The sequence below is a fragment of the Cydia splendana genome, chromosome 10 (assembly GCF_910591565.1).
Source record: "Cydia splendana chromosome 10, ilCydSple1.2, whole genome shotgun sequence".
Lineage (NCBI taxonomy): Eukaryota > Metazoa > Arthropoda > Insecta > Lepidoptera > Tortricidae > Cydia > Cydia splendana.
Genome location: NC_085969.1, coordinates 14,639,912 through 14,664,520, shown reverse-complemented (window position 1 = coordinate 14,664,520; position 24,609 = coordinate 14,639,912). Strand labels below are relative to the sequence as shown.

General features: G+C 36.1%; 1 protein-coding gene across 1 annotated transcript; it reads left to right on the top strand.

Moving 5' to 3' along the window:
• Positions 1 to 15,694: 15,694 nt before the first annotated feature.
• On the top strand, positions 15,695 to 17,595 carry LOC134794359 (uncharacterized). The gene is made up of 2 exons (XM_063766156.1): positions 15,695 to 16,986; positions 17,219 to 17,595. The coding sequence occupies exon 1, from the start codon at positions 16,643 to 16,645 to the stop codon at positions 16,967 to 16,969; it is 327 nt and encodes a 108-aa protein (XP_063622226.1). The 5' UTR covers positions 15,695 to 16,642; the 3' UTR covers positions 16,970 to 16,986; positions 17,219 to 17,595.
• Positions 17,596 to 24,609: the final 7,014 nt, after the last annotated feature.

Below are 24,609 nucleotides of genomic sequence, written 5' to 3'. Positions count from 1 at the left end.
TGATTTTTGGATGATTTTAGGGGAGGGGGGGCAAAAATCGTCAAAAATCGATGACGTAATTTATGGACAGCCCCTAAGTGTAGGAGGGATTTCTTTTTAATGTCCCTAGCTATAACAAAAGTTAAGCAGGTATTTATTTTCACATTGATGATTTGGAAGTAATAAAGTAGGCACTAATAAGCACTCTAAATAATCCATAACAGCATAATCCAAACCATGCGGCACTTCAGAATTAAAATTAGAGTGAGCTTTTTGAATTAAACTATCAGCCGAAATAATATATTATATATTATATATCAATAGATGTAAAATATCTATGAATCAAAAGGTCGAAAAACTTGGACTCAATTGTTTACATTTAGTTTTGCAGTATACTGCCGACTTTATGACGTCACAGCAACTACCCCCACCATTTTCGCGCTTGTCATCTCATATATTTGGGTTTAGGGCATTACACTGAATGCATCGATACCATATTCACCCATATCCGAGACGACATGAGCGGAAATCGATTTCTAGAAGACTTTTCTTTCGTTGGCCGGTCTACTAGTAATAGGTATGCAGGTACAATTCCGATCCATGTTCAAATTGTTGTTAATAAATGTACCAAAAAAATGAAAAATTTAGGTATGTACCTAAGGCGTCTTAGAAAAGGAATTATAATGTTTATAATGTTCATCACTTACATCCAAAAAAATCACAAAGATTACAGCACAGCGTTATTTGTCACGCTGTTGCGACATTAGCACTGTGATAACTAATATCTCGTGAATAACTACATACATTGTATTAGACAAATTGAATTCTCAAATGGATTAACATAAATAGTGTGCAATGGCAGTATTATAATGGTACCTATAACGTGTTGTAAGACAATAGCCGAGCAGGGCCCTCCCACCACCCACGTGGCCTGGCGTTCGCGCATGCTAATAGAGTCTAATCACGATCGAAGCTGATTCATCTTCTATGATCCTTTATTTACCAAGTATCCTTAATAGGTACCTACTAATACCTACCGGTTCGCGACCATAAAAGGAGATGATATATTTGTGTATCGCACTCGATTAGTGCGCGGCATCGAAAACATGTTTTATGGTGTTGCCAGATCAGTTTTTCGTAAGCATGGTGTTAAAAACGTGTAGATTGTAGATTGATTTATAAAAATATGGACCGATTTTTAAACACATTCATTATGTTTCTCTTAGTACTATGTATTGCTACATTTGCTACATTCAATGCTTAATTGATAAAATCATTACAAAAAAGTTTATATCACATTTAGAACTTAATGAGTAGGATCCGGTGTATTTAAGATTTTGGGTACCTACTTGCAGGTAGGTGCCTAATAATCGCAGATGTACCTATTTATTTATGTTTAACTAGTCATTTGACGTAAAGCCAGAATAATGATAAATGACGAAAACTTTTAATAAATGATTCTTTTTTTTTTTAAATAACTGTGAAGATTCTGTAGACTTACACATTTTTCGGTAGATCTGGCAATGCTGGCGCTATTCATATATGTGGTCGAGGCGTTAACGTGTCTGATATATTTGGTTAATGTGCAAAGGAAACAAAATCATTATTGTTTACTTTTTCAATGAACTCTGGGCTCCTTTTATGTGAAGTGTATGGGGAGCAGGAAAATATCACGAAAAAAACCGGGCAAGTGCGAGTCGGACTCGCGCACGAAGGGTTCCGTACCATAATGGAAAAAAAAAACAAAAAAAAAGCAAAAAAAAAAAAACGGTCACTCATCCAAATACTGACCACTCCCGACGTTGCTTAACTTTGGTCAAAAATCACGTTTGTTGTATGGGAGCCCCATTTAAATCTTTATTTTATTCTGTTTTTAGTATTTGTTGTTATAGCGGCAACAGAAGTACATCATCTGTGAAAATTTCAACTGTCTAGCTATCACGGTTCGTGAGATACAGCCTGGTGACAGACGGACGGACGGACGGACAGCGAAGTCTTAGTAATAGGGTCCCGTTTTACCCTTTGGGTACGGAACCCTAAAAACGAACATGTGAAAAGGATTTTTTCCGAACATCCATTTGGCTAATAGGTACGCTCGGGTCTATAAATATAGAAGTCTAGCACAGGTAGGCCTAGCACAGGAGGGGCGCGACGGTATCTAAAATGTACGGCATTTGGTTTTGGCACTTGAGCTGGGCAAGTGCCCAGACTCCCTCTACCAAGTTATAAGTATAATAATTCAGCCTATATACGTCCCACTGCTGGGCACAGGCCTCCTCTCATGCGCGAGGCAAGTTATAAGTATTTGTTGGCAAATGGGCAAATTTAGGAACCCTTCGGGGGAAAATGGGCCGCACGGTAGAACCCTTATTAGGTAGGTATTTAGACACCTTTTGCTACTGACTGTAGTCGTTTTCCAGTTCATAATGGTATTGATAAGTTCACGTGAGTTTTCACCCTTAGCAGTTGATTGGTTTCTGGTTTCTAAGTTTGGCGCGTTAGCCTAATTACCTGCCCACAAGTTCCATAGTTGGATACCCCGATCCGTATATTAAGCCTTTGAAATCGATAGTTTATCGATAATATTTCCAGATATCGATCAATGAGTATGAGTGAATGAGGAGTTTAAATTTGAATAAATATATAGGTACTTACTCATAAAATTTTATGACTTCTGAAACATGAAAACAAAGTCATTTGTAGGTAGTTTTTAATTAAGGCGGTTCTTGTCTAGACATCAACTCCTTTTCAAATTTGAAAGGATTCCAAATCATAAAAACGAGGACAAATTAAATAGACATGTAGGTAGCAATATTGTGCAAGTTAGGCCATTTTGAAAAGTTGTGGCGCCAAGCTTTTTTCTGTTGCCCAACCGGCGCCAGCCGCTTTGCAACATTGGTGGTTGCGAAAATGCGGGTGCGCAGGTGGCAGGGGAGGGGTAGGTGGGGAGGGGGGAGGGAGGCGGCGCCCGGTGGCAGGTCCGCCCAATTCTTTGTTTACGTAACGCCCCCGCTCATTATGCGATCAGCTGTTTCATAACTGGGGCCGTATTCGGAAGCGAACATTCAATACAAATGTAATAACAATTTAGTTAATTGAATATTAACATCAATGCGCCACGCTCGCACAGATGTTTTCATGCTTCAGCGTCAGCGAGCGTGTGCTACCTATATTTAAATCTTTGTTTTAAATATCATTTTGAATTCTGAGATGCACATTCTAAATTGCATTGCACCACTAGACACGTACCACTGGCAGGTTTACATGACTGTATAATACGTAACATGACTTTATTACGAAAGCCTAGGTTCTAAAAGTAATGTAAGTATAAATTATGATGAAACCAGATAGTGTTTCTGATGCGTGCGGTTATGAAATTAATCGTAATCCAACGATCTAATAACAAGGTAATAACGTGTTATTTGAATATTAACGGCACCATACTTACGACTATCTTAAGAAACAAAAATTTTCTTGGACACGAGAGATGTAGCTCGGAAGGCGGTCAAGTTAAAATTGAAAAAACTCTTTTGAGTAAAGTATAGCATATAGTATAGTTAGCGTTACTATTTTTTTATTAAAAATGGTTAACACTTGACCACAATTTAAAAAAACACAAATCAAAATATGTATTTGATAAAAAAAATTGTTCCCAAAGTTTTAACATAGGTATTGTTGAAATTATTTAATTTGTACGAATGTCAATTCGGATATACTCGTATTATTAAAAAAATTAACATAGGTATATGTTAGTCAAGATACCTTCAGAGAGTTTTCTATTCAAGCAGGCGACGCAAGGAGGAGGTATTTACCTAACAGTCTGATACTTCAGTCTACAAGCCCACATGTACCTATCTAGGTAGGTATAAGTAATAATAAAATAATGTGTGGGTAATGCAGAGCAGATTAATAGAAACATTTTTACGGAGGAATATTACTTTTCTGAAATAGTGATTAAGGTGCTTGAATAAAAAATAGGGAAAAATGAAATTTCCTGAATACCTAGTTTTTCCCTTTATACATAATTACTTAAATTAATTTATGAGCCTATTATTTCAATACAAAAATAGTTTAAAGTGAATTCATTATATAAAATATGTAGACATCAGAAATATGTAATTATCCTTTTTTCCTATTTTTATTGGTTTCTCAAATTCTCAGTCGTAATTATATATATAGGTAGGCAATTGTTATAACTTTGTTATTTTACTGGCATAATAAAAATAGCAGCAAAAGTTTGTCCAATGCGATAGGGTAAAGTAACTAAGTACTTACAACCAGGTAAATAAGGAATGGTGATGATATGAGGTTAGACCTAGAAGTAGCGTAGGTATAAGCGTATCTTCACAGATTTCCCTTACCTACTGCGAAATCTCACAAAAGCCTCAGAAGTCTTTATATGATATAAATAACATGTGACCCATATCCATAATCATCCATTAAGCGTAGTTAGTATGCAGACATTGTGTGACGAGCTCGTCCTAGCGATGTGGGCGCCGGCAATAACTCACTCTCATTCCTAATGCTTAATGAGTAATAAGTCAAAATAAAGCTCACCCTAACCAGTATAAATGCAGTTTCCGCCCATAGCTTTTACTAACTTGGAGGTCACTTTAAACTGGTTCACCTGATACTTGATTCGCCAGCGCTTGCGCATCAATAAGAATACACAGTCAGTGGTGAAACCACGAACAGATGTTCTTCTACAGCCTACGTGTAGGTAGACTTTGATTAGAACGAAACAAAGACCTGAAAGGCTTTTCAAATGGTGCCTATAAAAGTAAATCTAATTTTACTGATCAAATAAAATGATTTTAAGTAGGTAATTGATATTAGGTATACATCAATGGACAGGACACCGGCAATGACGTAATTAAAAGGTTTGCAAAATCACTAGTTCTCAGAACATCTAGTCAAAAAATACTCGACAATTTTGTAAATATATAATATAGATATAAAGTAGATGGCTATAGAACCCTAGAGCAAAACTTCTGTATGTTTTGTATACGTATTATAATAAAAAAATCCGAAGACATATTTATTTTGATGAAGAGTGATTTTCCATTCTGGAAGGCTGGTAAAGACGTCGAAGGAGTAGCCAATACACTGAAGGTGTGCTCCCGGTACTGGTTGCCTATACTAAACCGGTAACGAAACCGGCAAACCGAGAAATTCCGGTACTTGCCCTACAAATTTAGTCGCGGGAGCATTCCCTTACTGAACGGATCAACGAGCACAAATCCACCTATTATTGAAAATTTATCTTGCTCGGAATGGTTCCTGCTGTCGTGAACCGAAGTTTAACAGGGTAATTAATTTTAGATGATACCTACATAGAAACAAGAAGGCATTCGATAAATGTGATTTATTTTTCCAAACCATTCAATGTACTGTTATGCTTGTGAACACAAAATCCTTAAACTGTTTCAAGTTCCAAGTGCATGATACGTTGATTTTACCTTCAACTTAACAAGACAAATGCCCTAAGCCACTTGACATCCCAAAACCGACACCTCTAATTGCGAGACGGTGCTTCAGCTCCGTTTAACACAGAACATCTCATGTCACAACACTGTTGTTGTATTTAAGACGTTTTGAATCACAGTACTACAATACAGTTGCAAAGCGATATCGCACCGCAAGCGCATGAATGTCATTCAAATCGCCAACCTAGCATGGATGAGTCGATCAACTTGATTAACTAAGTAAGAGCGCTCTGTGATTACTCATAGATGTTTCTGATCCCCAGATCATGTTTCACTGGTTTTCTCAAGAACTATACTCGACCACGCTTGCTCAGCCATTGAGAATTTTCCCGGCGCTGGCGCCGCTGTCCCGTTACCCGCCTACAGACCGATGAGCTTCATTCAATAGTATAGTTTATACGTGGTAATCATTTCCTAGATCCACCATAAAAAGATGGCGCCAAAATTCTCGCTCAGAAGTTACAAAATCAATAATTTAAAAGTTATATTTATGCTAATGAATCATAAGTTTTATTTGCTTTCATAATCTATACTAAATGTAAACGACGTCACCTACTTTGTCACCTAATAAAAATAAGTACCGTAAAACCACTCAACTATAGTCCAAATCTCCCAACTATATGGTTTATTTTAGGTGTTCATTTGAATTACTTGGTTCTGAGGCAACATAGATTCATAAATGACGAAAAACACCCAGAAAATACTAAAGTAGACCATAGTTATAGTATTTAACTATTATAGTAAGGGTGGTTTTACGGTAAGCCCTCAAGAATTCGGAATCAGCAACATTGGACAGATGGACGCTCCCTTGATAATCGCAACGCAAATAGTCGAAGTCGTCGAGGAAAATGGAGACAAGACATATTGCAAAATACCAAAGTGTATCAGGTATGAGGTATCGAGACAAGACACATCGCAAAATACCAAAGTGTATCAGGTATGAGGTATCGAGACAAGACACGATGTCATCGCAAAATACCAAAGTGTATCAGGTATGAGGTATCGCCACCATAACCATAACAACCGCGAGTCCATGACATCTGACACATAAAAGAGCAAAACAAAAAACGAAGGAGGAATGGAGGTCCGCGGACAAAATAACAAAGTAAAAGAGAAACGGTACGGGCTGCGTAGAAATTAATTCAAAACACATGTTTTATAGTCGTGACTTACGGTGACAGAGCCTCTAGGCATAGCTCATTAACCTCAATATTTTTAAGTTGATTCCGAACTGATAAACAGCTATAGTATATTACTATTGTAGTATAGTACTATTGTAAAAGAGTTGTAAAGTATAAGACAAAACAAGTTTGTCAATTCTGTTTCCTAAAGTCTCTCTGGAAACAATAAATAAATTGATAACTATTTGCCAAATTATTACAACTTCACAATAATAATTTTACATCGCAATAAAACAAGAGTGCCTAAACAACAATAACTAGGTATTATGTATATTTTACAACCTATAACCGTAGAGCCTTGAATTTGATTTCACATTTGCTTCATCTACAAACGGCGTTCTATTTCAGATCCATCGTAGACAGCAATTGAAGTATTGTTTAGCTGTCAGGCGGTATAATAGCGCTTATGTACGGGCACATAAGCTGGATAGATGGGATCGCGTGCGCTCGCGCAGGCCCTCGAATGAGCAAGCCACGAGTCATTTCCGGTGGACTCTAACGCGGGGCTGTAACCAAAGATTAGATAATCAAAGAGACAAGCCTTCACTTTGTGGGTCTTCAAGCGTTGTCGACATAGTTATGTGCCATATCAAGATATTTTTAAGCCTTAAGGGTTTTTGGACGGTTGAATCTATGCGATTCTGTAACAACTGGAAAATTGAGAAGAAGAAAAATTGATTATGTGTGCTTCTCATAAATATTGTAATTTTGTAACAATAACAGTTTTTTGTTTGGGACAACATACATCTCTAAATTTACCCGAGCGTGCCCGAGCGCTAAACATGCATTGAAGCGCTTTAGTGGCTGGGTAAAAAAAATCAGCCATTTTCATAAAAAAACAATCACGTTATATTCACAAATGAATTTTAATTTGAAGCTGAAATTGACATAAGTTTCATTGAATTTTTATTATTTACACTAGATCCCGGATACACTAGATAACGGAAGTCTACTTCAAAGGTTACATTATTATGCGCAGATCTTTTCTATTATTTTATCTATGGCTGCAGCAGACGGGCGACGCGTGTCGCAATGGAGAAGAATCGCTGCTAATTTATAATCGTCACTTTCATATTGCTGACTCAGAAACAAGGCTGCGTGTTGGTGGATTAAAGTTAACGTAATGCACCGATTTGCGCAATTTTTCGTGCTTCGCATAAATGATGTATAGTGATAATTAAATGGCGCCTACATTATTTCTCGTGTTAACTGTGTTTTGTCCTGTATTGGGTGAGTGGGAAGGGTTAAGGTTTATCGGGTCAAGGTGACAGTCTGCAGCGCCTCACAGAGACATCACAACTCGAACGTTTAGTAAAATTGTTGGGGAGATTCAGAAAGCTCTAAAAGCAATGATTGCATTGCACTATTACTATTACTAAGACTAAAGGGTAATGATGATGATGACCTAAACTGCAAAGACAGTTGCTGATCTGGTTTAATGTACGTGAACGTACTTACATCAAGCAATTAAGAGTGTCACCCTATCTCGCCTTAGAGCAGCGGTCGGCAACCTTTTAGCAGCCAAGGGCCACATAGCAGTTAACGAAGTGGACGCGGGCCGCACTTTGTTAATATTTATGACTTTATCAGACATTGTCGTTTGTCAATATTACATAGAAATTAGCCAGGGAGGCTCGCGGGCCGCAAATGAGAGGTTCGCGGGCCGCATGCGGCCCGCGGGCCGCTGGTTGCCGACCGCTACCTTAGAGCAGTGTTTTTCAAACTTTATGGTGTCACGGCCCTTTATGACCACTAATTTTTTTTCGCGACACCCAACCCCGTTTCTTCGTTTTCTATCTATGTATATAGAGTCTGTGCGGAAAGAGAAGAGTCGTGAAATGTATGGGATCCCATACATTCTGCGGCTCTTCTCTTTCCGCACAGAGTCTAACAAATTTGGAACCACAGACCAGTGTTTGGAACGCACCTTTCTATCATTCACTCGGTTAACGTACTCTATATTTATTTTTATAGGATGGTATTTTATTTTTATCACGGGAGCAAAAACGTATATAAACGACTTACATATCGTTAAGTAAATAAAGATAAAGTTAATGGATTCATAGCAAAAATTGAGTTATGGACAACATCTTTACACAGTACCTATGCAGTTTGATTCTTTCCTTTGCATGGCTAAAATAATTCAAGGTATATCATCAGATAACTCCGTGAACGTCGTTATTTTTCAAATGAAACACTGGTTGGTGATGGATAATGTTGGATTTTAAATACTTTTTTGAATAAGTCCGTTGAGTTGGCCGATCTCGACGCCCCAGTGAAAGAAACATTTTGGAACTTGCAGCTGATAGAATGCTAAAATTGGAGTTTGTATCCGTCTCGACTGGTGCGTTATGGGTTAAAAGAATGGCTAAATATTCCCATCTAGCAAAAGGAGTCCTTAAAGTTTTGATCCCATTTGCTACTTCATATTTATGCGAGCTGACGTTTTCATCAATGGTCGATATCAAAACAAAAAAAAACCGGCCAAGTGCGAGTCGGACTGGCAAAAAAGTCACGTTTGTTGTATGGGAGCCCCATTTAAATATTTATTAAGTATATTCTTTGAGATTTTGGTATTTGTTGTTATAGCGGCAACAGAAAATCAACATCTGTGAAAGTTTCAACTATCACGGTTCATGAGGTCTAAAAAAGCGTTTTGAGGAATTAATTCCCAGCAAGCTGGAAATCATTTTGATATCTTCATTTGGTCCTAAATGCGAATAACCTAAGTTTGCTCCATCCCAGGAGGTGTGGATAAATTTTGGAAGCTTTGGGAGATACATTTTACCTTGGATTGACAAAACCACTCGATGTAGAAGGAACCCACCGTCAAAATTAATGTGACTAACAGCAAGGTTGTTGTGGATCAGACACTGGTAAAAAAAGCTCCTAGAATGGAGCTAACTCGGATTACACTAATTTAGAACCAAATAGAAATGAAGGTATAAAAAGACGATTTCCAGCTTGCTGGAAATTAATTCCTGGAAAAAATCTAATTTGACTGGCCTAACAGATCTTAACTTATTTAACTGTTTAATAAATACAGTTTACCTATCTAATAACGATTTATTTTATTGACATGTACGTTAACGACCATTAAATTTTAAAGGATTGGATTATTTTTAAGTTAAATAAAATGAAATCTGCTTTCCATAAGTTTCTTTCAAAGCTGAGCTTCGCGACCCCCTTGGACAAGTGCCGCGACCCCCCTGGGGGTCGCGACCCACAGTTTGAAAAACACTGCCTTAGAGGATATAACCAAACGTAGTAGCCATTAACAGGCGTTCCCCTGTCCAAAACTAACTAGAAAATCTTCGTTTAGATGCGTTTATTGATTGAATGACAGTTCTGAGGCTAATTATATTGATAAATGGGAGAAATAAAAACAGATAACACCAAAAAGAACATTGGTATTGTAAAGGTTTGCCATTGCCACCTTCATACTTAATGAATAATAACATAGTGAACGTGTGGACCATATTTATGTTGCTTTTTCCAATGGGAGATTTGAACTGCATAGAAAGTTCCGAAAGGTTTTACAGCGGGCCCTGGATTAAAAGGTGGAAAATACCCTAACAGCCTAATTTGCAGCTTAAACAGACATTGGAAACATAACCATAAGATGTTAACTATTTGCTTCATCAATTTTAAAACCTAGTTTAATCTACCTACTTACCATGATTCACTCATACGTCCCCATGACATTGGCAGCTTAGTAAAATAGCCACTCTGAATTACCATCGAGATTTGTTAAAACCAGATTTGGTACAAGGATCGCTATCTCTAAGTCGTTAACCTCCTACTTCTAATATTATATTATAAACGTGTATGTTTGTGAAATTTGTACATTTAGTTTCACACAGGTAGGTACGTACAGTCACCTGCAATAATATGTTACACAACGAACCCACAAAAATATCTGACACGATCTTATTTGTAGAGCCATAAGAGCGTGTCACATATTTTTGCGGCCGTCGAAGAGTAAAATACAGCAGGTGACTGTACATACAGATATTATACATATAAGTTTACTGGAATAAGACATAAGGAGCTAAGGAGGTGTAATATAGGTATGGATTGTATGGAAGAAGTATGATTGCCGAGTTCAACGCAAATGAAATCGTGAGCAAAAGCTAGTTAACTTACTTAATTAATAAATAACTTCCTTAGTCCGTGCCCTAGCTCCAAAAGCACTGAGATCTACTACAACCTGCATAAGATAAATTAATGTTGTGTCTGTTTCCTACTAATCTAGTCCCAAGATTAATTATTTCTAGTTGAATGAGCCACATATTACACGCTGCTAATTTTTCAAAGGTAGCTCTCATTACCTGATCTTCATTAGCTACTTACATAATTCCGCTATTTATCTACCATCTAAGCTGTTAATATATTATTATTTTATGCTGCACAGTTACGCGAGAACCTACTTATCGAGTATTGAGAGTGTATATCATTTATTAGCTATAAATCATACTAACAAGGTATTCTTGTCGGCAATGCAGCGCTCGTCCTTTTGTACACAACACAGATTACCTCTTACAAGACAAAGCATATAAGATGACGTTAGGAATGAGGAATGTTATGAAAGTGAAGGAAGCGAAAGAGGTATGTCAGGATCGTAGCAAGTGGAAATTCGTGGTCTCTGCCGACCCCTCCGGGAAATAGGCGTGATTATATGTATGTATGTATGTATAAGATGACGTGCACTCCCCCTCCCTACTCGTTGGTACATTTTTGCTTTAAAAAATTATGCAAGAGTGTCTTTCAATTACGCACTAATTCTTTTTATAAAATAACACTTAGCCCTCGTTTACCCTTGGAATTCACAATTTAATGTATAATTTTTTACACATACACAGTTTGTTAACAGGAGCTGGATGATACGGCTTGCAATGTAGTTTGTAAGTAATTTATAAAGTTTAAATGCGCCGATAAATAAGTGGGTAAGTAATAAACATGAATCGTTGTATATTATGCTACTCCTATAATGATCGCCACAAAGCGAGTATTGCGACACCTCATATCTGATAATAAATGAATAAATAAATATTATAGGACATTTTTTTTACACGAATTGACTAAGCCCCACGGTAAGCCCATGAAGGCTTGTGTTGTGGGTACTTAGACAACGATATATATAAAATATAAATACTTATATACATAGAAAACAACCATGACTCAGGAACAAATATCTGTGTCATCACACATATAAATGCCCTTACCGGGATTCGAACCCGGGACCATCGGCTTCATAGGCAGGGTCACTACCCACTAGGCCAACCGGTCGACCGATCCTTTCTTGTGCAGAATAAGGGATTGTGTAGGAGGTAATCTCTAGTTTTGTGCAGAACTTGCACAATATACTCGCGATCAGACTAATGACTTATATGACTAACGAACTATTAAAGGAGTCGGCTTTAAATGTTACTCGATACCTCCTCAGTTCGTTTGGTTGCTTTTTGCTCATTCATATAATGGGTAAGTATGCTTTTGATTCGTTGCTTATAAAACATACAAGAATTTTCCGTCTACTGTCAAAACTAAATTTTCTGTAAGAATTTAATTTAAGTAATAATTAAGAATTTATAAATTTTATTTTAATTAGGTACTTATAGTGTTAGCTGGGGTATGCTCTAGAAATTTTGGATCTAAACCAGAGGCTAGTAAATATAAAAGACTGACAATCGCCATACAAAACTCCATGACCCGTGTGTATTTTACCTTGCATTTTAACTTTGTACTTGAGCGTTTTCCAAAAATAATGTAGGTACATTTCATTCATGTCTTCAAAATATTGACTTCTTGGGCTATTTATACTCAGAATCATTTGTACATTCACGCCTCATACATGAAAAAATGTGTCCCAAAATTTTGTTTGAGTAAATATTTTTCCAGTGCGTCACGTTCATACAAATAAATAACTTTTCATAAAAAATGTGACAATCTGGAAAGGAAATCTTGGGACACATTTTTTCATGTATGAGGCGTGAATGTACAAAATTTGTCCCAATGATTCTGAGTAAAATGAGCCCAACAAGTCAATATTTTGAAGACATGAATGAAATGTAATTTTTTTTTGGAAAACGCTTACCTACTTATGAAAACTGTCTCCTTAGGTTCTGTGATTTATGACTTCGAAACTTAAAATACCTATAACTTAGGTACAGTCTTTACAAACCAGTGTCTTTTCAGTGTCTTAGTGGCATGTAAATATATTTTTGGAATATTGGCTTATAGTGTGTGAACTCGACTGCAAATGAAAACATAATAAAAGTATTATTACCTGTATTTTTATACAACGGCGCCACCTATAAATTACAAAAATAATGAAATAACCTGTAACACAATATTTAAAATTACGCTTATGCATAATAAAAACCATAACCACCTACCTACTTCCTACAAATAAAATATTTTGTATATAATATATAAAGCTCTTGTTTTCGTTGGATACAGCCATCCATCGTAGCGATCGTGTTACCGAATCTCTTTCGACAATTTTAAATACACAAGCTTTTAACGATGTGTCAATATTGAAGTATTGACAGTAAATTAAAACTTAAAAAATTTAATATTGATGAGGTAACTGTGCAGCAAACGAAGGCACGTGGCGCGCCTTTGCCAGTCAGTATGCAAATATGAGTGTGCATGTGTGAATATGCATGAGGCCACTAGAGCGGCACGCACACAACTGCATCACAGTTTCCATTCATAAAACCAGCACTATCTAGCCATGAATTAATCGCAACCTTTGAATATGTTTACTCTCACAAAGGAAGCGGCCATTCAGAAAAACTCGCCCGAAACAGGTTTGGCACGTGTCAATGAACGCCTGGAGTATTTTGGACGGCTCGGGGCCCGGCCGGCCCGCTGGATGATTTAAACGGTTTAATAGGCGCTCGTTTGAATACTTATTTTGTGTCAATTATAATTTGAAATATTCTTTAAACTTTCAATTCCCTATCATTAAGCTTTTGAGTTTTGAAACAAAGATAATGAACTTGTTTGCTTTGGTATCGCTCAATTTATTGGTTACATTGATTTTTAATGTGCTCTCAAATGGTTTGATATGGCTCTATGGGATAATTATGGATCCAGTAATATTACTTGTAACGGCCCATAAACATTGTCTCGTTCAATACGTTTTGTATTGAATGCCTGCTTTTATGTCTTGACTCATTTTGTTTACAAAATAATGTTAAGCATTGGTCGGCGAAGTGCTAAAATGTTTGTGTTATTGATGTCAACTTGTATGTAATTTTGCAAGTCCCTAACTTTCCAGTTTTAAACCTGTTTATGTTTAGCACTGCTTTGGTGGTCGCACTGTCTGTTTAAATACGCGTTGTTATCACAAAACGTGAGATTCATTTCACTGTTAACTATTTGTTCAGTATATGTACGATGTTTACTTAGGTATATCAAATACAATTTAAAATGGCACACGTAAAAATTGGATTTGTCGATTTTTTGAAAAAGCTACTTGTCATAAATAAACCTACCCAAAAATGATTTCATAACTCCCATGAACCACAATACATACAACTCATACAAGAAACTAAAGGTCTACCTTATATATAATAATATGATGAGATAAAAGGTGATGTTACCAATAAAGATGGCTTGCTTTTGACGACGTTTCATCATAGCCTTCTTCATATAAGCCAAAACATTGACACCGGCAGGCAAAGACTATGTACAGTCACCTGCAATAGTATGTCATACGACGAAGGCCGCAAAAATATCTGACACGATCTTATTTGTAGAGCCATAAGTGCGTGTCACATATTTTTGGGACCTTCGAAGAGTACATATTATTGCTGGTGACTGTACTTATGTACCTAATTGATAAGTAACATTTTGGTTCCTAATTGCCCCATACCCGACAATAATTATGAGGCACTATAAGTTCAGTTTAATAGATTATAAATTACTTTTTTATGGGCATTATTTTGATATCTATCGATAATATCCCTCATTCTGTGAATTCTACTTTACTAGACAGCCAGACTTCCAAATGGCAGCAATTTAGATTAAATTATGCATTGAGTGTTAGTTTACTAGTTGTATTGCTTATTGAAGCAGATGTAGAATTAATTTCCATTGGCTGTTTTTCGTATGAATGAAAGTTGGCGGCCTCCAGCCGTCTACGTAGGCGAACTGTTGCAATCAATGTTACAGGTTTAAAAGGCCTATGGGCATTGAATTGCCGAGGATGTAAGCCCTTATGACTTGGCGAAGCTGGGTGCGTCGCAGTCAAATCACCGATCGTGGTTCATTCACAAACGCTTGTCGATACCGTTCAAACGCTACATTCGTGTCTAGTGTCCTACAAATAAACCAACTAACCATAACGTCCATAACATGACCCCATGCCAACTGCACTTATTGACATTATTGAAAAACAGAAAATAATGATTTTATAAATACATACTCCCTACACTACATAATTATACATATGTAGATCAGATCTGACAATACTTATAAACAGTGGCTGGTCCGTATTATGTAATAGTCTGTCGGTAATAGGTACTATACCTAATTCTTACGTGACATAAAATAGCATTGACATTTGGTCAAGATTCATGTAATCCGAAATAACTAGCGTAAGGGTAAGGGCGATTGTGCACTACAATGAATTTTACTGTCCGGCAGTCCGAGTTTTTACGGTCCGATATGGCACGCCATTAAATGTACGTATATAGTAGCTTGTGCACTAGACGTAATTTTACCGTCCGACATTTTACTTTACGCCATTCCGGACAGTTTTTTTCCGGTCCGAGATGAGAGCTATTAAAAACGTGTTTATGCTTGTGCACTGCGTCTGGAATTAGTATTATTCATGACTTGGCAGGGCGGGGGCGGGCTAGGGGGGGTGTGTGTTTCATTTCATGCTACTAAGCCGCACCTGCGAGTAAAAAGACGGACAAGTGCACAAGCCAATCACCCGTTTTTTTCATGCCATATCGGACCATGAAAACTCAGACTGCCGGACAGTAAAATTCATTGTAGTGCACAATCGCCCTTAGTGTTTGTTAAAATAGCAACTCAAACATCCCTCGACTTGATGACAGCTAATGTCATATTTTCTAATCTGTGGCAACTTCCTTCTTGCACCATGACTGGATAATGTTAAACGTAGCTCTGTACTATTTTAATTAATTAAATCAATAAAACAAGTATATATAAAGAAAAGTATCTTTAATTAAGTGGTAACCTGCGCCCCATAACAATATTTCATTAGTTATGGGCCCAGACATCGTAAATAAACAAGAAAAGGAAAAGTGAAAATACGGCGTCATCAGTACAGTACGGGAGAAAATAAGAGAACCAAGATGGCGAAAGAAAATGTGAATTTTAATAATAGATATAATATTGAACCGTTTAATGGAGACGGTTTTAACAATTGGTCGTTTAGGATAAAAAGTGTTTTAAAGGAAAATTCGTGCCTAGAGGCAATATTAACAGTTACATATGCAGAAAATAAAGCTAACGAGAAAATGGAAGCGCGTGCACAAGCCATCTTGATTGCCGCAGTGGCGGACAGCCACTTAGAATATGTGAGAGAAGAGACAGCATACGCGATGTTCAAAAATTTAGAAGATAATTTTAAAGACAAAGGAGTAAGAAGCAAATTATTTTTAAGAAGACAATTAAGTGATATGAAATACAAGGACACGACATCTTTAAAAGAACACCTTACTAAAATACAAGAAATATGCACTCAATTAGAAGAAGCAGGATCGGAATTAAAAGAAGAGGAAAAAATAAATTACGTGCTTTTGTCAATGCCGAAATCTTATGAGTCAATAGTTACAGCTTTAGAAACCATTGGCGACTTAAAATTAAATACAGTTAAAGACAGATTATTGGCAGAGGAAGAAAAACAAAAGAAATTTAATGAATATACAAGTCAAGTACAGTTAAACGCGTTCAATTGCTTTACATGCGGCAAACCCGGCCATAAAAAGTTTCAATGCAGACAGAGTCAAGGATATGGACTTAATCAAGGACATGGACGTGGCGGACAGAGTCAAGGATATGGATTTAATCAAGGACATGGACGTGGCGGATGGAGTCAAGGATATGGATTTAATCAAGGGCATGGACGAGGCGGATGGAATCAAGGATATGGATTTAATCAAGGACAAGGACGTGGCGGATGGAACCAGGGAAGAGGCTTTAATCAAGGACGTGGACAGAGTGGATCATACAGAGGAACGGGATTTAACCAAGGACGCGGTCGTGGCAGCCAAGGGAGAAATAGAGGTTCGAGCCAAGGACGGAGTACCAACTATGTCGAAGATAATGATGAAACAATAGCATTCTTCTGCGGAAATGTAAGTGATGAACCAGATTTGAAATTTTATGTAGATTCAGGGTGCTCAGATCATTTAGTATACTCCCTAGACCATTTCACTGAATATATCGAATTGAAAGTGCCAAGAAAAATTGCGGTTGCTAAAAATAAAATAACTTTAGAGGCTTTTGGAATAGGAAATATAGAAGTAGTGTTCAAGGTAGGCAAAACTGAAAACAAATGTATAATAAAAAATGTGTATTATGTTCCAGATGTAAGGAAAAATTTATTATCAGTGTCTAAAATGGAAAGTGTCGGGTTGAGGATTGAATTTGCTAATGGAAAGGTACGAGTATATAAACATAATTATTTAATCATGATCGGAAATAAAGAGGGAACACTATACTCAGTTGAATGTAAAATTAATGTGAATTCGTGTCAGTTAACAAACACAGTAGATACAAATTTATGGCACAGACGTTATTGTCACTTGGGCTCACAAAATTTAGATGTACTTGTACGTAGAAATCTGGTAGATGGTTTATCTAAAATAAAAAATAAATTTGTAAATGACAGTTTATGTGAAGCATGTATTTTAGGGAAAAGTCGTAGACAGCCTTTTAATAAAATAGGGACTAGAGCTAAGAAACCTTTAGAATTGGTACATTCTGATGTCTGCGGACCAATTACACCTGTGACTTGGGACGGTAACAAATATTTTGTTACGTTCATAGATGATTATACTCACTTTACAATGGTATTCTTAATAAGAAATAAATCAGAGGTTTTCAAAAAGTTTGAAACTTATTATAATACAGTAACAAAACATTTTAATTCGAATTTGTTGAAGCTGAGAATCGATAATGGTCGTGAATATCTTTCAGATGAATTTAGGGATTTTTGTAATAGGAATGGAATCGTCATGCAGCATACAGTACCATACAATCCTGAAATGAACGGAGTTGCAGAAAAAATGAATAATACTCTTATGGACAAAGCAAGGACTATTCTAATAGACTCTGGTATGAAGAAAGAATTTTGGGGTGAAGCAGTCTTGTTCGCAACTTATGTAACAAATAGGAGTCCAGTTTCAGGAAGAGAGAAAACACCATGTGAGCTATGGGAAGGACGCAAACCTGATGTATCAAACTTTAGAGTATTTGGAAGCGCTGCTTATAATCATGTGCCAAAAGAACTGAGAAAGAAACTAGATGATAAAAGCAAGAAGATGATTATGATTGGATACAACATAGGAGGATATAAACTTTTTGATGAAGAAAAACAAATAACAGTGACAGCAAGAAATGTAGTTTTTGATGAGAGGCCTATAAAATCGGACAAGACAGTTAACATACCTGCTTATAACACCTTGGAAGAGACAGAAAACAAAACTGAACAGGAAAATGAGACAGATGATAAAAAGGAACAGGAAAATGAAGATTTGAATATGAAAAGGACAGAAAATAAGATAGAAGAAATTAAGAATACAGAAACATCAAATGATATACAAGAAGAGGAACCAGAAAAAGAAGTGAGAAGCAATGAAAGAGGAAGAGAGAAAAGGAAAATTCAAAAACCAAAATGGCAAGAAGACTATGTACTTGATTTAGAAGAAAATAATGATGAAGCGATGTTTGCTCTACTTAGTAGTTACCATGAAGATGTGCCAGTAACATATAATGATATTCAAGAAAGGGAAGACAAAAGAGACTGGGAAAAGGCCGTAGTTGAAGAACTGAAAGTATTGGAGGAAAGTGAAACTTTTCAGATAGTACCAAGACCAAATGTAAAATTATTAGATGCAAAATGGGTGTTTACAAGGAAAGATACAGGAAATAATACTATTTGTAAAGCTAGACTAGTAGTTCGAGGTTACCAACAGCAAGAGACATTTGAAGATGTATACTCACCGGTTTTAAGACTACAGACACTCCGGACATTATTATCAGTTGCTGCCAGGAAAGATTACCATATACATCAGATGGATGTGAAAGGAGCGTTTCTATATGGAAGAATAGATGAGGATGTGTATCTAAAACCTCCAGAGGGAATGAATATACAGGATGGATATGTACTAAAGCTTAAAAAATCTTTATACGGTTTGAAAAAGTCTCCAAAATATTGGTATGAAAAATTTAATGAGACAATTATTTCATATGGGTTTAAAAGATCAGATAATGACTATTGCTTGTTTACTAAGGGAAACTTATACTTACTTTTATATGTAGACGATTTATTGATCCTCAGTGATAACTTAAAAGATGTAGAGTCAGTAAAAAACTTTTTGAAAACTAAATTCCGCATGAAAGACATGGGAAATGAAAATTTAATGTATTTAGGTATATCCATTAAAAAACACTCCGAAGGCATCTCAATAGACCAATCTAAATATTTACTAAATGTACTGAAAAAAATCAATATGGAAAATTGTAAGGGTTGTGATACACCAATGGACATTAATTTTAAATTTGATGAAAATGAAATTGTTGATATGACATATGAACATAAATGTAGATCATTAATAGGATCACTTATGTATGCAACTGTTGGCTCTAGGCCAGATTTAGCAGCTTCTGTGTATTACCTAAGTAGATTTCAATCTAAGCCCAATGCTGGGCTATGGCGTGCTTTGAAACGATTACTGAGATATGTTAGAAACACTGTAAATTTTTCATTACTATATACTAAAGATGAATCGAGTGTACCTTTGGTAGGATATGCAGACGCTGATTTTGCTAGAACTGATGACAGAAAATCAACATCTGGATATCTCTTTAAAGTATTTAATAATAGTGTAGTCTGGAGATCAAGAAAGCAGACTACAGTTACACTAAGTACAACAGAGGCTGAATTTGTAGCTCTGTGTGAAGCGATTATGGAGGCTTCTTTTATGTTAAAACTATTAGCTGATTTAAATATAAAAATTAGTAATGTAACCATTTATGAGGATAATCAAAGCACAATTAAAGCTATTAAAAATTCAGACCAGAAAAGACTAAAGCATGTTGATGTGAAGTATAACTATATTAAGCAAAAGGTTGAACAAAATATTGTAAAAGTAGAATACATTAGTACTAAAGAACAGATAGCAGACGTTTTCACCAAACCTTTAGGTAAAACTATTTTTGTAAAACTGGTAGACAAACTTGGTCTCATATCGAGGAATGATTGCGTTGAGGAAGAGTGTTAAAATAGCAACTCAAACATCCCTCGACTTGATGACAGCTAATGTCATATTTTCTAATCTGTGGCAACTTCCTTCTTGCACCATGACTGGATAATGTTAAACGTAGCTCTGTACTATTTTAATTAATTAAATCAATAAAACAAGTATATATAAAGAAAAGTATCTTTAATTAAGTGGTAACCTGCGCCCCATAACAATATTTCATTAGTGTTCAATTTTCTGCCTGATCAATTACAAAACGGCCAACTCAAGAAATGATTAAAACCTGGGATGACATTTACATGTGGAATGGAAAACCGTAAAAGGTAACGGAAACAGACTGTCATTCGAGAACACAGCCGGCGTGTTGCAGTCGCGGCTAGTTAGCCGATAACATCACAGCCTAGTGCCTTCTTTATGAAGCCCACTTTCATAATTCCCGACGATATATGACTTAAACTAATTTAGCTAAGATTGCAATTTTAGGTAAGACACGGAAAACGATAATGTAGGGAAATTATGGACGAAGTTTATCGCCTCGCTAGCCTTCGATGGGCATCGCCGTACGAATCTTGGTCATCGTCTATAAAATACCTTGTTTATATTTCCTTGGAATAAAGTCGCCAAAACTTATTTTCATCTTATTTTTGAATCAACGTTTTCTGAAGTCTGTTAATATGAATTAATAATATAACCATGATAAAATATCTTTCAACTAACATTTAGCTATAGGTACAAAGTTTTGTAGGTAGCTAATTACACTATATCTGGTCTACTCTACATATTTTACTCGGTAAATTAACTAGTAAGTAATTTCTAATGCAACTTCTCAAAGCATGTTGTATTATTTACCCGTCGACAAATAATATTTTTCTAATAGCTGTGCTTTATTTATTTTCCCTTTGCTTACGAAACTAATACTTAGTCATATTGACAATATTGGTTTACTTTCAAAAGAAATTAATAGGTGCTAAGTTATTTAAGAGCGTTAATTTCAAAGCACAATTGAAAAATATTAATGTTCATTTTTAAACGAAATGTCAACTTATCCCCCGAGGAGAGATGGAACTAAAAGATGATACGGACACACTCATAGTTCCTCGAATGAAATATGAAGATTGGATCGTTTCTTGAACAGGTGTTAGCTAATAAATAAGGCGAGATTATCCGGACGGATCTAATCGGATCATGTTTACACTGCGAGATACCTATTCAGCAGCGGCTGCGATTATCGGCCCTATTTAAACCGCAAACATATTGGCCCGACTTGCCGCTATTTAGTGTTAACCTCTCCTATCGCTTATCTAACTCGCCTTTTATATACGACTGTCCTTGTTAGGCTGATTCTGTAGAATATCTTCAATTTGCGCAGCTTGTGATTGTTTTTGAATGCAAATGACCAGTTGTAAATATATCGCCGCTTGTCAGATTAGGTATCTCGTACTATTTCCATTTATCGCTTGTAACTACGTGAACGAATATGGAATCGCGTTTAATGTAGTTTACATGGTTCTTTGTCCAGCACATAAACCTGAGTTAACTATGTTAATGTTCAATTGAAAATAATAATTCATAGTTTAGAGAGACAACAAACCCAAACAAGCCAAGGCTTATTATTTATATTTATTACGAAGAACAACTAATAAAAAGGTCGATATGAATGGATCGCAGCGCACGAACAAACAAAACAAGTCGCCCGTGTTTCATAGCGAGCATTTAAAACTTTTCAATAGCATCTCGTATCGCGGCACGTTACCATAATTTCGTTAGGTAACTTAAATGTGAACTTAAACCCATTATATAAAATTAATAGCCAGTTCACCAAACAATTACCCGTCCAGTTAAATGCTATCAGCAAATCTATGGGTTGAAATCTCATAACCTTTTGCCTTCGAGTCGAGCCAACCGTATTGAGGCTGGACTGACCGCCGCGCCGCAGAAACCGTTTACACTTCGCGATGTGTGGTGAAAACACATTATTATTGCAAATTTTATTCCGCTCTTATAGATTTTCTACATATTTAATCGTACAACTGGAACAATATCTCTTGAATTGCAATTGTGATTTGCTTCGAGTCATTAATAGGAATATTTGTACCTACTTACAACAAAATTATTTTTATTTTTACTTGTTTGCAAATGCACGTAAGGTACACAGTTGCGGATTTGCAGTTATCAATCATACATATCAATATCAATCAAGTCAGCCTACACCCTCCCACTTATATTTAAAGGATCCTCATTTCTACACGTCATTAGATATAGGAAGTATGTACATATGTACCTAATAGTAGGGTAATAGGTCCTACAGACAGGAAGATGTCTTAGTAGAACTGTGCGTGACTGACTGGGTTGCCAACAGATTTGGCGAAAGAGCATATAAAGTGGAGTTTAAAAGCGGGAAATTGGATCATGGGTTCAGGTCGGTATCTTGCTATGCAATCAGGATTAATGAGAGAAAACATGTTTAAAATAGTTGACAGGTCTGACAAAAGAGGACGCCGAAAATTATGGAAAGTGAAAAGAAAGTGAATGAGCAAATTTCGGGAATCATACTCGGGGCTGTAAAACAGTTATTAACTGAAAAACATGACTACCGCTAAAGGGAAGTATAACCTATGACACCAGGTTAATAGAATAAAAAGGTTTTTCTCAAAAGGCTTATAGAGAAATAGATGCGTTAGCGCAGGCTGTGAATGGGCTCAAGTGAATCACGCGTCCATTCACGAACGACGCCCCCGCGGCGCACGCGTCGAACAAACGCATTATTTGCCAATACAGTATTGTTTGATCTCAGATCGGCTGCCTCTCACTTCCTGCCTACACTGCTCATTGATTGCTTATACTTAATGTCTCATACAACACCTATTTATGAATTCGTATGCGCCATTAAGATCAGATATTATTGATCCTTGACAATAATAATAGTGACTGGAAAACGGAAATGAGCATAACAATTATACTTGCTACAATTTTATTATAGCTTTTGGACACTGAGTTTAGCTTAGTTCTTGTTTACAAAAATTGTTCATTCGAATTATTATTAAATGATTATAGACGTATTGTTTTCTGTGCAAAATCGTAAGTGACGATTTTTCTTTGATTTCTATATTGTAAATACCATCGTATGCTTAGGTATGTCCGTAGAATATACCTCCGTAGAACTAAAAGCAGTTTTATAACGTAGGACAGATGATTAAATTTAACGGAACCACCTTGTTTGTTGCCCTTCCTTTTGGAAGACTTTTTGGCAGGTTTGTTTCTGATAATATTTTTAAAATTGTTTCTACAATTTTGAGTAGGTAGGTAAATAAAATATTGTACTCTTTATAGCTGGTATTATTATACCGTTAAATATCGAGCTTTGCTAGTTTCCGGTTCAAATCGTGAAATCCTTAATAAACGGTTACTGGCGGCTCTAAACATCGCTTTATGGTAGTAATATGATATTAGTTTTACGACTACTTCTACATACTTCCACTGACAGAATAACGACTTAACCCTAACGTATGGCATGACAATCTCCTCGTATTGAACTAAAATTGCTTAGTCTGAAATATTCTTACCATCACATGTCGTTCAATGTCGTCGTTTCAATTTTTGGCTATTCAAATTGATGTCACCGATTTTAGGAACGAAGTATATTTTTTACCATTTAACATACCAACGTAGTACTTTTGGTAAGTACTTATGCATATTATAATAATAAGTGATCTTAATATTAGGGGAAATTCAAAGAGAAATGCTTATTCAACTGACATTTTAGAGATTAATTAATACGAGTATGATACGGTATTGAAGATTATTGCAAATTTTTTCAATTAACTGACGTTCTCGTGAAGATTACAGGAAATATTTGGTGGAAATGATGATGATAGCTGGCATTTACATTGACATGTGTCTTCAATTTCAAATGTAAGTAAATGATTAAATTGTATCTATAAATATTTGAAGATGGCGCCTTCCGCGCACTTGAATTAATATCTGAAGCGGTCTAGAGCCTTGACACTTATTTAAGTGCGACATGGAGCCTTAGTGAGTCATCCGCCAGATTTAATGAAGATATAAGGTCGCAGGTTATGTTATGTAACATGTAAAACGATAAAAAAGAAGTTATTTTAGTAGGTATGAGTACTAAAATCAATTAATTCACGCATTTAATATAAATAAGTACATGTACAATAATATAAATGCCCTGGGTATAGTTACACTAGTTAGTTAACTAGTAAGTATAATTACGGTAACGTGACATAGTTGCGATTCGGCAAACCTCTGACTCCATTTAGTACACTAGCTAACAAGCTCACGGCCAAGCTAAATGATTTATGAATAGAAAGGCAACTCTCTTGACCAAAAAGTCTTTACCGACGAAATACAAATGCAATCAAATTGATTGGTTGTGCTAGATTTTCTAGCAGGTGTTGTCCACCGACGAACGGTCTTTTACCACCGTAAAAGACCTTTAAACCTACACGAAATTGTGAGCTGTATCCAAAT

Excerpts from the sequence above, each read along its gene's own strand:
- LOC134794359 (XM_063766156.1), top strand. The coding sequence starts at position 16,643 with ATGGACTTAATCAAGGACATGGACGTGGCGGACAGAGTCAAGGATATG.